We start from the raw sequence: 12,956 nt of genomic DNA on the forward strand, positions 1-12,956 counted from the left end.
TTCACTAAAGAGCAGTGGTTTATAGACATGGGTAGTTGGACAGGTGATGTTGGCACTAGTTTGGCTACACTGGTCACTTGCAAGCAAGATGGATTCCAATCTATGATAGATTTGCATTAAATAAATAAACCTACCAACAATTTTTCACATGGTTTGGCAGTCATCCAAGTTTGACATGGTGTCATAGTAGAAGATTATGTATGTATCCTCTAATTCTGTCAGCAGGTTTTGGTGGAAGCTTTAAGCTTTTAAAGCATTTGATAGTGGATAAAACTTGACATGATTCACATCTTGAGCTTCATTCAGATCTTCCATTTGGATCATTGAAGAGCCATACAGTTTAACATGATTCACATCATGTTTGCTGAGGTCCATGGTTCTACTATAATCAGAGGCATAAATCACAACCTAGTTACTATTTTGACCAAGATGGAACTTGTGGAATCTCCTTCAATGATTGGAATCTTCTTCTCTTTGGATGGTTTGGCACAGTTTGCTTGGATTCATCACCTCACTAGTCTATTGCAGAATCAATCTTCTTTAACATGGTAGGTCAATTATGTAGAATTTCCCAAAACTTCTTAATGTTATTTCTGGCACTGTTCTATTACCTACAGAGAAAGTTCACAGCTTAGAAGTTGGCCTTCAGCAGCTTTCATTAATCTCAGTCCATTAAATATGAGGCAAGTAGGATTTGGGTGACACCAATTTCAACATATTCTTTAGCTGTGAGCTTGTGGATGATTGAGGAAAACCTGCACATAATCACAAACAAATGAAAACAAATAGGCTGTTGAGGAAGATGGTGAGAACCAATTGAGCTGGACCATCTCATCAGGCTTTTAATGTCAGCAAATCTGCATTCAGATATCACAATAACATTAAGTAGTTGATTGATACATCATCATAAATGCATTAAATGGTGAGGCCCAATGATAGATAATCTAAGGCTATAATATTTCATTATCTGCTTGTTTTGTTCTCACCCTATATGATTGCAACTCCCTTGTTGATGTCACTGTTAGAAGGTATTAGAAAGTATTTGCTGCATTAGACTATGGTATTAAGCTTAGACCATATCTAGTCTTAGAAGCTTAGAACATAACATATATTGTCCTCTTTTAGAAGTGAGCATGTGGTTCATCTCACTTAAACAGGTTAGATCTAAAAACAGAGGAAACCTCAAAGATTTGTGGTATGAATAATCTGTAAGGAAAAAATTTGCTGCATCATTGGCAGAGAATTAAAATGCTGTAACCTTTGTAACTATTGGTTGTTTATAACACTGTGTTCTTTGAAGTATATTTGAATTGACAAAGATAATACTCAATTCATAGTAATTCTCTTACATTTGTTGTCTCTGAATTATTTGGTGACAAGCAGAAAATGTGTCAAAATGTAAAGGGATAATCCATCTGGATCAAGTCATTTTTTCTTTGTGAGGTAACTTCAAGTACATCAATCCAGTATACTTAGAGCACATGTAAATTTGGTATGCAGTTCCAATTCTGCAAAACAACCATAATTGATCACACTAAATTTTGACATGACAACCAAATTACAAGTCCAGTGTATGTAAACAAACATACAAATAATTTATATGTAACACAGAATCAAGAGGAGGCTTTCTGCATCTGACCTTGGTAGCCTTTCCATTAAACCTGTGCCAGCTGGTGTCATTTCCCATTAATCATCAACCTCACACTTCTTCTGTCTCAGTAACATTTGTGTTGAGATGCCCATTAAGCTTATCCACCATAAACAAAAAAGAAAGCTTCCTATATTGCATGGAACAGGAACTTATAATAACTGGACATGTATGTGGGCAACTTGGAATGAGTGATATAAATAGGAGGTATATTCTTGTTCTAATTGCTCACCAACCTCATCAAAACCTCAAAAAGGATTCCATGTTGATGCCAGAGACCTCTGTGTTAAGTAAGCCCCCAAACTCCCTTCACCAAAATTTGGCACCACCTCTCCCTTTGGGTCATCCTCCAGCTTGGTGAGGTTGTTCAGAACTGATCTCAGGACCTTCCTGTCACCAGTGAGATGATTCAATCCAGAGCTTGGGTCAGGCAAGCCACCTGTTTGTGCCAAGCATCTTGGTAGGGGCATGTCCCTCTCCACTGGGGGCAGGTGTGGGACCAAGTTTGGGGCTGTGCTGGAGAAGCAGGGCACCTGCTCAAACCCCTCCAAGTTGAGTGGGGTTTGGTCAAGGGTGATGTAGTTGTCCAGCAGAGCAGGGAGGGATTGGGGGCTTGAATCATCATGGCTTGTCTCCATGCTTGGCTTGGTGGACATCCCTCTGCTCTTGTAGAACACTCTACATAGGACCCAATCTTCCTGCTTGCACAATAAAAAAAGAAGTGTCATAGTCCATGTGCTGAAAATACTGACTCAAACTTGAGAAATCTCAAAGCTTTGTGATGAACAGTGTATAGAATTATCTATTTTGGTAGTCGAGCACTTCAGTCGACCTCCTTCCATTCAGATATTGTGTTGAAGATGAAACAGAATTAGCATGGTGAATAAAAATTAGCAACTTGTTCTACTCCAGAACTCAAGTCAGAGATTTATTAGGGGAAACTGATTCTTGAAGCTTTGAGATGATTGTGCCAATTTACTAGGGGAAACAGAATTAGCATGTGCTGAAAGTACTGACTCAAACTTCCAGAATACAGTAAAAAACAATTGTGCCAATTTGTGATCTGCTTCCTTTTCATTTTTCTTGTTCTTTAACTCCACTAGTGTCTTATAATTCATCCCACCGTTCCAAATCTAATTAGATTCATTGGGCAGAAGAGATGCACGATCTAATCAATGTAAATATCTTAATCTTGTTGTCATATTTTAATTTATGTGCAAAAAAAGCTTTTAGATTGTTTGGTTAAGAATCTAAGCTCCTAACAGGGGATTCCACAAAGATCTATTGTATGTCTAGCATCTCTTACTAGCTAAAACAACCCACAGAATGATCATCCTCCCTGTCAAAAACCAATTTTCTATTAAGCCAAAAGATCAATTCATCCAACAAGACCAGTGATTAGAAAGCACCAAAAACAATTACAGTAAGAACAGTACATATAGCAGAGAGATGTCTTTGGAGATTCTCCCTGTCTACTAATTTTCTTTAAGCCAAAAGATCAATTTATCTAACAAGATAATTAATTAGAGAGAGAGAGAGAGAGAGAGAGGATAGATTGTGCTCGCTGCAGAAAAGTGATAAGGTCTAAAGAGTCGAGATCAAAAGGTCACCTTGAAGGGCAAGTTTGGAGTCGCAGCAGATTCTTCCATGCGGTATTCATGCATGACCCACTCCGTCTTCTTGCCCTTGGGAGCTCTTCCTTGATAGAACACCAAAGTCTTCCTCATCCCCACAAGGAATCCCTTCCGAGCCACCGATCGATCCTTCCCGGTCGCTTTCCAGTAGCCTGACATGGTGGCGCGATTGGTTCGCTGCCCCGTCGCGTACTTTCGATCTCGGAGACTGAAGAAGTACCACTCCTTGCCCCCGACACATGCAGTAGCTGATCCACCAGAAAAATTCACCAAGTGAGGAGCTTGAGGATGGGAATGAAAAGGCAAGTTGCAGTGGGATCAAACTCCATGACAGAGAGAGATCGCTCATCATGGCGTCCCGACGGCTGGTGGATTGGCACATCGACGTCCCATAGAAGCGTCGATGTGTCAGCATCAAGCGGGGTGGACGAACACGTGTGTGGTCCACTGGAGGTCGACGAACACACTCTCTCGAATGGACATTTAGTGCCGTGAATCCATGGACGTGCTCAGAAAGCATTCTTTCAGCTAAAAGACCAGATTTTGCAGCAGGTTAAGGTGAGAAAGCCAACGCCTTGTTTCCTCTCTTCTCTCCCAAAAGCGAAGTCGAGATGTGGAAAGAAGGAATAAAAGGCATGAGGAGGTTAACAAGTGGTGGAAGCTTTCTCTTTCTGTTCTCCTCCTTGTCTAAGCTTCTGAATCATCTCTCATCACGATATGGGCAGAAGGAATAATCCATAAAGAGATGGCGGTCAACATGAAGCAACAGAACACATGAAAAGGTTGGAAGGTAAGGGGGAAAGCTTCGTGCAAGAACAATTTCCGTTGTTGGGAAGGCCAAAAAGGACAGCCATGGAGAGCAAGGTGAAGGGAAACGGAACACAGACTCCTGCATGCAAGCATGGCAGCCATGGGAGGGTAGAAGAAGATGAAGAAGATCCAAGCACTTCATGACGGCTAAAACATGATCATGCAACACCAATTTCGACAGGACCATATGGAATATGATGCCGAGGGATGACAACTGACCGGGGAGATCCCAAGGTTCGCACTTGTTGAGGTCGACATCCTCCACCATGATGGGCCAGCCACGGAAGCCGACGCCGCCGTCTCCGGCGAGCTTGGCCGCGAGGTAGTCGCAGATGAGCTCTTCGTCCCTCGGGTGGAATCTGAAGCCCGGAGGTAGCTTCGCCTCCACCATGCTCAAGATGCTCATGGTGGCGTCGATGATAGGGAGCTCATAGACTGCAACCATGGGGTATATATATTAGTCCAGGGGGGGGGGAAGAAGATTGGGTAATGTATTAATTAATATGGGCAATAAGTCAACTTTTCAAGGGGAATGAATGCAGCCTTAATCTTTTTTTTTTCTCTTTTTCTTATTTTTTTCTTCTCAAGAAAAAAAACAAAAAACTCATCCTTCTTACTTGGCATGCTGACATGGCCCGCGACACTTTGTTTCTCGGAAAAAAAGAAAAGAAAAAGATTTTACTATCAAGATCTTTATCGGCTAAATTAAATAGTATCATGAAATCAATGCAACCCACAATTATTTTTTTGATAATTGAAAGAAGGAAAGTGGCCATTCATAATTGTCATCCTGCATAGTGGGATATGACACAGGAGTAGTTGCTCAATTTGCTTGCTTGCTTGCTTCTGGGTTCAACATCACCACTAGCAGTTGAACCACTAGAATTCTCACTACATCGCATTCACAGACACAGATTTGAATGGTTAAGCAGTGGAATGAAAAATGTCAATCACACATTCAGAATGATTTTTAAGGATAAGTCACAAGTTACAATCCATCAGAAAGTAGAATCCAGTTTTGATTTCAAGAAATTGTGTGTTGTCGTGACTTTGGCATTCGAGCACACCTGTCCTCAGTGTTGTCGTCTAATGGAAGATGAAAGGGGCCATCACCCATCCAGCAGAGGTGGAAGATGAACCTAAGCAGTTTGGACAATGTCTGATGCTTGTGGCCATGGCTCTGCATAAAAATCCATGATGCTCCAATCACATGGCACAGCAATGGCACGAGGACAGGTGGCCTGCACCAGCCAGCCATCATCCATCCCCGGCCTGATTAACCGATCAAGATCAGTGACACACAAACAGAAGACAGCATCGATCCAACGGTTTCAGGCGTCAGTGAAGGCATCTCCAGAAAGCGAAGAGCGGTTCCAGGAGCAGTATCAACTTGGAAGAGAAAGAAGAGTGTCCATGCCCATGTCAGCTGGGATGAGATCAGTCCAAGTGTAGTCTCTGTTACACAAAAGTGATGAGAAGATGACTCCAGCTCGCAAAGAGATAAGGTTTGAGGTGATTCTTACCTTGGTAGTGTTCGGTCAGTTTGAATAGTCTCCAAAACAATAGCTGCCAGTCCTTTCTCCCATCCCTATGATAGCTCCATTGCTGTCAGGTAGTAGTGAAGGTAACATGGCCAATCAAAAAGACCCTGATTTGCCAAAACCATTATTGGATGGTGAAAGATTTACCTAGTGCAGCCTATCGGATGGGCAACCACATTAACAGCTTGCTAGGAATCAGACCATAGAAAATGCGCTCCAGGTCCTGGTCAAACCTGTCATCAGCCACTAGTCAGAGAGACTTTTCAGTTACCTTCCCATAAGTAATCAAAATTTCAGAAAAATATACCCACACTTCACCATTACTTTAAATCAACTTTTAAGATGATTCCTTAGATCTATCATGCATATCACAACTTTTACCTATTAAAAACCTTACGGGGCAAGATTTCTACTTTGGATTTGCTTGCCTCACTTGGCACTTGAGTATGCTCGACTTTTATAGAGAGATCAATAGCTCCAGCGAACAATAAAGTTGCTGATGTATCAACCAATTTTTTTAGGACATCTGGTTCCACTCAGGAAAATCGAATCCCTAATAATCTAGTAGATATTTTCACTCTCATCTATTGCATCTATCCTATAACTAATGAAGTCTACTTCCTTATATATATATATATATATATATATATATATATATGTATGTATGTATGTATATATATATGTATATAGATACATATATACATACATATATATACATATACATATATGTATGTATGTATGTATGTATATGTATATATATTTATATATAAATATATGTATATAAATATATAAATAAATAAATATATATATATATATATATGTGGTGAATCATCACTGAAGCACATTGTCAGAAAAACTACCATTAAATCTCATTCAAATTGCACTAGTCAAATACAAAGTTACAGTGACAATTATAAAAACAAAGAAAATGAGAAGGGATAGTTGCCAAACCCCAACTAGAGACTTGCAAAATAAAAGCTCAGCAGGCTGGAGCAGCCATGATCTCTGTATATAAGCCAAAACAAGGATAATAATGAGGTACAAGGATAACCAGTTAGCTCTAATGTGAGATGCACATCACCTTCTCATCCCACTGTATAGATATGAAATTTAGTTTCATCAGAAAAACATAGAATATGTGTTAAATACAGAATATAGGCCAAACTTCCAAGGTTATTCAATGCATTAGATAGTTTGTATGGCGGTATGTAGTTTTTTCTTCAGTAGTGTAGGATGCAGTAGCTGTTATGAAAAGTCAAGGTGATTAGTAACTCAACTAGATGAGAACATAAAAGTCACTCTCATCCAACCCACCAAGCTGTGGCTTTATATACTTGTTTTGCAAACTCTGAGAGTTGAGTCAGAGTTTCCATCTTAAGAGAGATAAAGACGTAAACCTTATCATTGGAAAAACAATTCAAAACGCTTCTTCCACAGTCAGATATTAGTTAGCACCGAATGTGCAGTTATTTTTTAATATATCTTCTTTCAAAACCATTGGTATCAACAAATAAACTATGCTAATAATATTCAGAGTATCCATGATGAAAAAACTCCATAAGGGAAGATAGAGGACAAAAGAGGTAAGGTAACAACTCCGATATATTCTAACAAGTTATCTAAGACTGCAAATGCAATGTGACCTTCACCACAACTGAGAAATGCAAGGAGCTTTAGAAGACCTGTCCAATGTCATTAAGGAAGGCTAGGAATTCAATATTGTTTTGGTTCATCAGGCTTGGAAGTGTCTATACAAAATACAAATAAGTTCAGTTACAAAAGGGCAGGTCCAGCTACATGTGAACATGCGACCAAAAAAAAGTTAATGTTCTGTTTCCTACCGCATGTTTTTTATACATTATCCAAGTCATTATCAGTACGAAGCCCATCACTACCATAAGCATCAGTGGCATAGACTTTGATGATTATCAGAGAAGAAAATTGGGAAGGCACATCTTGGTTTAATAACTCTTGAAGACTAAACTTCTAATGAGATCTACAAAATCCAACATTTTAGAAACACTGACAAGTGGTTGTGCATAGATGAAATATAAATGTCATGTGATATAAAATAGAAGTAAGAAAAATGAAGTTGGAGTGATCTGAGCTAATGCTTCAGCACATGTTGTTGATAAAGCAATTTTGTTCTTTCTTATATCCATCAAAGAATAATATACATATACATATAAGAAAATACAATTCATTCCATGAGATTATCAGCAAGTGTGATGCCGACAAACCTTCATTATTGAATTTGTAATGGCTAAGCCTTCTAAAAGGAAGAAATAGAGAAGAAATTTGTTTTTCTTTATTCCATGAGATTATCAACAAGTGTGATGCTGACAAACCTTCATTATTGAATTTGTAATGGCTAAGCCTTGTAAAAGGAAGAAACAGAGAAGGAAAGCTTCTAATTTTCTTTAGTTTTCAAGCTGTTTGTTTTAGGGTTGCCCATCAAAGATTCAGATTCCCATAATAATTCAAGAAACCATCAAGAATGAATTAAGTGATTAGAGACTTATCTGTGTGTCAAGGTTAGAAATCCTAAAAGTATGTTGGCTAACAAAACAATATTTTGTTGTAAATGCTAAAATCTTTCACGAAAAGTATTCTTGTCAGTCAGAAAGCATGAGTATATGTTTGCTACAAAATAATCTCTTATCTTGAAATTTATGATGAAAAAAAATCCTTGTTGAGTTGATCTAAGATTTTAGCAGAATCTGACTTTTGGACATGATTTTCCTGTTCCCATAGTAGTTGATACTTTCATTTATTTGACATGTCAGATGGATAAATAGATTGTGTCTTAAGTCTTCAGTATGAAAAATTGAGAAGTGGCAAAAACTTTGCTATGTAAACCTACAAATATATGTTGCTTCGTTGCTCAAAAACAGTCAAACACACAAATCATGAACCTACCATTTCACGGCTCAGATGTAAGAACTCACAAGATTGAAGGAATCACAATCACAGTCAACATTGTGCTTCTTGATAATAAATTGATGGAGAGTATGCAGCCAACAGATTTTGAAGACTGCGATTTAACAAAATGCAGCATTCCAAACCAAAATACTCAATTTCTGGCAAACACTGTACAGAAAAGTGAAATAAAGAAGACTGAAGAGACCACTAGCAACCAGTGGATAAAACAGACAAGAAGAATTTGATCCAAAAGAAAAACAGAAGTTCAAAAATGTCCATAATTGCCTGAGGCAGGAATTCTATGTGTTAGTTTAACTACCTTATATTCTGAATAAGTACCCATGAAATGCCAAGTTGTATGAACCTAGCCATGTAAGTTCAATGATAGTATGATATTCATCAGCAACAGAAGTGGTGTATTCCAACACACAAAAATAAATGTTATGCCACTATTTCTAATGATATAAGAAACAAATCCGTTCTGCTACTATCAAGTCAAGAGCATTACTTGTTTTCTACTGTACAGAAAATTCATCTCTCTTTATTTGGTTTTTGTTTTTTCATAAAAGCAAATTTTCTATTAAGTCAAAGGTCAGATACACCCAGTGCTCAGCTGATCTGAGCTCAAAAGCCATAAGCTGAGAAGGTAATGGATATCTCCATAAAGATTCCTTAGAAAATTTAGAATAAGAAGCAAGCCAATGAGCATAATAAAAAAGAGGGCAGGCTAGTGCATGAGATATCTGAAGATAGTCAATGCGCACAATCTTACCTGCAAATAGAGAGAATGTTTCCAATTTTGAAACCTGAAATTGATTCTTTAATTAATAAAGAATTGAACTACATCTTTACTTACTAATATATATTTTACTAGTTTTCCACTTATGCTGACTTTAATTATGTGTGCAAAGGCCAAAACACAGCCAAAATCCCTAAACTAGAAAAACAGAAACTCTTTAAATGGAGCTAAAACTAAGTCCCAAATGAAAATTTTGATCATGTTGGTGGCCCACCAACTAAAGAAATAAGACATTTTACTGAGAACTGAAGACACATTAAAAGGAAGGATGCAAAAACATGAGCTAAAAAAATTTCTGCCTTTTTTTTCAAGAAGATGAGAATCTTCGGGAAATCCACAATCGAGACAACTTCCAGACTCAAGAAATTCTTCAAAAAAAAAAAAATCTGTCTTTTTCTGTATAGAGGCCTCTAAGATTTCCACAGCTTAAGTGAGCCTAGAGTACCCAAGTAATCCTAAGATCCTCCAACTGTGAAGATCAAATTACATTTTCACATACTACAAAATCTTCATGCAAAATTTTTCCTGAGCAGATATATCATAATCATGCAGGAATCTATCAAATGTGAAAATTTATATAATAAAGATTTTGAAACCTCTAGGTGCTAAATCATGGTAAATCAATTCATCACTTTGATTTGATCCTGCACGAGATTTAGCAGTACAGTACTCCTTAACCTCACAAGAGAAAAAGGAAATAGAAACATTGCTCTTTGTAAACAGAGAGTAATTTTCTTTTCAGATGAAGTACTAGAAATAGACTTTTGCTTGCCAACCACAACTAAAGCACTTATGAAGAACCCAAGGGCGAAGAAATTCATCAAACACAAAAAGTAAACTACGTAAATGGGAGTCCACGTCAGGTGAGAGACCAGAAAAGAAAATGAAGTTCTTGAAAGCAACCACCACTAATGCTGAGGTTCCCATTGATAAGTGAAAGCATCGAGCAAATGACCGCGGCATTGATGTTAGGACTTCACAAAGAATGCATTAAGAACCTAAAATGAGATATTAATCGAGTAAAAAGCAACGATGTAGACTGAGGTCATCATAGAAACTAAAATGAGATGATCTTATTTGGGTTAAAAGAAAAACGTGGAGGTCGACATCGCCATAGCTGAAACTGAAAGAACAGGGATGTGAATCGGACAATAATTTAGGTTTTCGACAGATAATTCCAGCCACTAATGCACAAGCAAAAACACATGAGGCTTGAACCAAGTAATCTCATTTCACGGTGCAAACAAGAAAAAATCGAATACATTGGAAAGGGCGTCCAAGAACAGATCGAGAAGGCAAATCCTAAAGATTCTCGACCACCTCATTCCACAGGCATAGAACCCAGGACGAGCCACGGGTTTCTGAAGCTAATTGAGATGGAAGCTAGGGTTTCGAGGAAAACCTTGCAGAGAGTTTGAAGACCCGACCGGCGATCGGCGACAGCGGATCCGAACCTGTAGCAGAAGGCGGGCTGCCATCCCCATCACCGCGAGCTGGCTCCGCCTCATAGGCAGTCAAACCGTCCCAAGTCAGGTTTGACCCAAAAGGTCAACTCATCTAAAATAGTTTTCATTTTCCGATTTAGTGTTATTTTATTGGGAATAAAGACGAAGTTGGGAGCTCACAATATCTCACTTAATAATAATAAAATATTTTAAGTATATGTACTAATTCAAAGATCATATCTTATTAATGGATTTAAGCTTTTAAATGAAATAATAATGATTAATAATTTAACATTATACTCATCAATAATACAATATAGTTGTCAATGATATATATATATATATATATATATATATATATAGGAAATTGGCTTTAATTTGATGATAAAGAAGTCCCAAAATTCCTCACAAAATACAGAAAATAAAAGGAATATCCATCATATGATCAATTCCCCTCCTTCTCTCAAATAATAATTAGTATTATTATCATCAGTAGCATCATAAATTCGATCAAAATGTTGAATTAACATGCTAGGGATCCAAGTACATGTATGAAGGAACACATAGGCATGCAATCATAGTCATACATACAAACATGAAGAAGACAGGTGGAAGACTCGAGGAAGAAGACCATCCGTCCGATGTGGCCCAATCAAAGCTTCAATCACCCTATCCAATCCCAACTTCTCATCCTGCCTTGATCCACTGCCACACACACTCGATACGCAGAAGACCTCCTCCTCCTTTCACTGACACCAAAATTCACATTAAAGCAAGATTGATGAGAGGAGAGCAGTAAGAGTGAGTGTGTGTGAGTGTCGAAGAGAGGAAGAGATGGCCTCAACTGCATGCTTCCTCCACCACCACGCACCCTCGACCGCCAACAGGATCCAATCCACGCGCCTTGTGCCGATCAACAAGCCCAACCTGATCGTCTGCAAGGCTCAGAAGCAGGCCGCCGCCGACGAGAACAGCGCCGCCGTGTCACGTCGCATGGCGCTGACGGTGCTCCTCGGTGCCGCGGCCCTCGGCGCCAAGGTCGCCCCGGCCGACGCGGCCTACGGCGAAGCTGGTAAGTCTTCCCCTGCAGTCTCTCCCACGCCTGTCGTCGTTGTTGCGGATACTTCGAGCTACTGTTCATGTCGAACGCAGCCAACGTGTTCGGTAAGCCGAAGACGAACACCGACTTCCTGCCGTACGCCGGCGACGGGTTCAAGCTGATGATCCCGTCGAAGTGGAACCCGAGCAAAGAGGTGGAGTACCCCGGCCAGGTGCTCCGGTACGAGGACAACTTCGATTCCAACAGCAACGTCACCGTCATGGTGACGCCGACCACCAAGAGCTCCATCACAGGCTACGGCACCCCGGAGGAGTTCCTCTCTCAAGTAACCGACTCTTCTCCTTCCTCTTCTTCCGTCTCTATCAGTCGTCTTGAATCAAATCCATGATGGGATCACATGTTCGACTAAATGACAAGAGACATGCATGACCAACTTGGATGTGTATCTGCCACAGGTTGATTACTTGCTAGGAAAACAAGCCTACTTCGGCAAGACAGACTCAGAGGTAGGTAAATGAAGATGACAGCAAGCATCTCACGTACTTGAATGTGATCGATTTGGACACTGAACAAGGCATGGATTTGGTAGGGTGGGTTCGATTCTGATGCTGTGGCAACAGCCAACATACTGGAGACCACCACGCAGGAGAGCCGCGGGAAGAAGTACTACTTCGTCTCGGTTCTGACGAGGACGGCGGATGGGGACGAAGGTGGCAAGCACCAGCTGATAACAGCCACTGTTTCCGACGGGAAGCTCTACATCTGCAAGGCGCAAGCTGGGGACAAGAGATGGTTCAAGGGAGCCCGGAAGTTTGTGGAGAGCGCAGCCAGTTCCTTCAATGTTGCCTGAGAGAATGGCGGGCTGTGTGTTTCTCCTGCTGTGGATGAGCTTTAGTGTTCATGACTGTTGTCTGTCCTCCATTTTGTTTCTCTAAGTTCTCTTGTCTATGATGTACATGTTCCATGAACTAAAACTAGATTATAAGTAGAGAAGCCTGCATTTCCCTGAAGGAGTTGCCTTCATCAATTGGCCAGAAAAGTTCTATAAAAAAAAAGTGTTCTAAATCTAATCAGACCAAAGTTTCATAAAGCTCAGG

General features: G+C 39.6%; 2 protein-coding genes and 1 long non-coding RNA gene across 4 annotated transcripts; 1 reads left to right on the forward strand and 2 right to left on the reverse strand.

Moving 5' to 3' along the window:
- Positions 1-1,399: 1,399 nt before the first annotated feature.
- LOC135586813 (NAC domain-containing protein 21/22-like) lies at positions 1,400-4,552 on the reverse strand. Its single transcript, XM_065084125.1, has 3 exons — positions 4,312-4,552; positions 3,259-3,530; positions 1,400-2,346 (listed from the first exon to the last, which is right to left on the reverse strand). Exons 1-3 carry the CDS (start codon positions 4,535-4,537, stop codon positions 1,897-1,899), a joined length of 948 nt encoding a protein of 315 aa, XP_064940197.1. The 5' UTR covers positions 4,538-4,552; the 3' UTR covers positions 1,400-1,896.
- A 477-nt stretch (positions 4,553-5,029) lies between these two features.
- Positions 5,030-10,878, reverse strand: LOC103999081 (uncharacterized). 2 transcript variants are annotated; one of them, XR_672761.3, is made up of 5 exons: positions 10,757-10,874; positions 6,585-6,638; positions 5,781-5,866; positions 5,616-5,697; positions 5,030-5,547 (listed from the first exon to the last, which is right to left on the reverse strand). It is a non-coding gene; the product is annotated as an uncharacterized LOC103999081 (long non-coding RNA). The 2 variants fall into 2 exon arrangements; XR_010479839.1 differs by lacking the exon at positions 6,585-6,638 and having other exon boundaries at positions 10,757-10,878.
- Positions 10,879-11,559: 681 nt separating this feature from the next.
- LOC103999082 (oxygen-evolving enhancer protein 2, chloroplastic-like) lies at positions 11,560-12,869 on the forward strand. The gene is made up of 4 exons (XM_009420735.3): positions 11,560-11,871; positions 11,952-12,184; positions 12,315-12,365; positions 12,449-12,869. Exons 1-4 carry the CDS (start codon positions 11,634-11,636, stop codon positions 12,707-12,709), a joined length of 783 nt encoding a protein of 260 aa, XP_009419010.2. The 5' UTR covers positions 11,560-11,633; the 3' UTR covers positions 12,710-12,869.
- The last annotated feature ends 87 nt before the right edge of the window (positions 12,870-12,956 follow it).

Source organism: Musa acuminata, chromosome BXJ1-9 (assembly GCF_036884655.1).
Source record: "Musa acuminata AAA Group cultivar baxijiao chromosome BXJ1-9, Cavendish_Baxijiao_AAA, whole genome shotgun sequence".
NCBI lineage: Eukaryota > Viridiplantae > Streptophyta > Magnoliopsida > Zingiberales > Musaceae > Musa > Musa acuminata.

Coding starts and splice junctions, on each gene's coding strand:
- LOC135586813 (XM_065084125.1), bottom strand. CDS start 4,537: ATGGTTGCAGTCTATGAGCTCCCTATCATCGACGCCACCATGAGCATC. Junction 3,531..4,311: donor CGAACCTTGGGATCTCCCCG/GTCAGTTGTCAT, acceptor CTGGTGGATCAG/CTACTGCATGTGTCGGGGGC. Junction 2,347..3,258: donor CTCCAAACTTGCCCTTCAAG/GTGACCTTTTGA, acceptor TTGTGCAAGCAG/GAAGATTGGGTCCTATGTAG.
- LOC103999082 (XM_009420735.3), top strand. CDS start 11,634: ATGGCCTCAACTGCATGCTTCCTCCACCACCACGCACCCTCGACCGCC. Junction 12,185..12,314: donor CGGAGGAGTTCCTCTCTCAA/GTAACCGACTCT, acceptor TATCTGCCACAG/GTTGATTACTTGCTAGGAAA. Junction 12,366..12,448: donor TCGGCAAGACAGACTCAGAG/GTAGGTAAATGA, acceptor TGGATTTGGTAG/GGTGGGTTCGATTCTGATGC.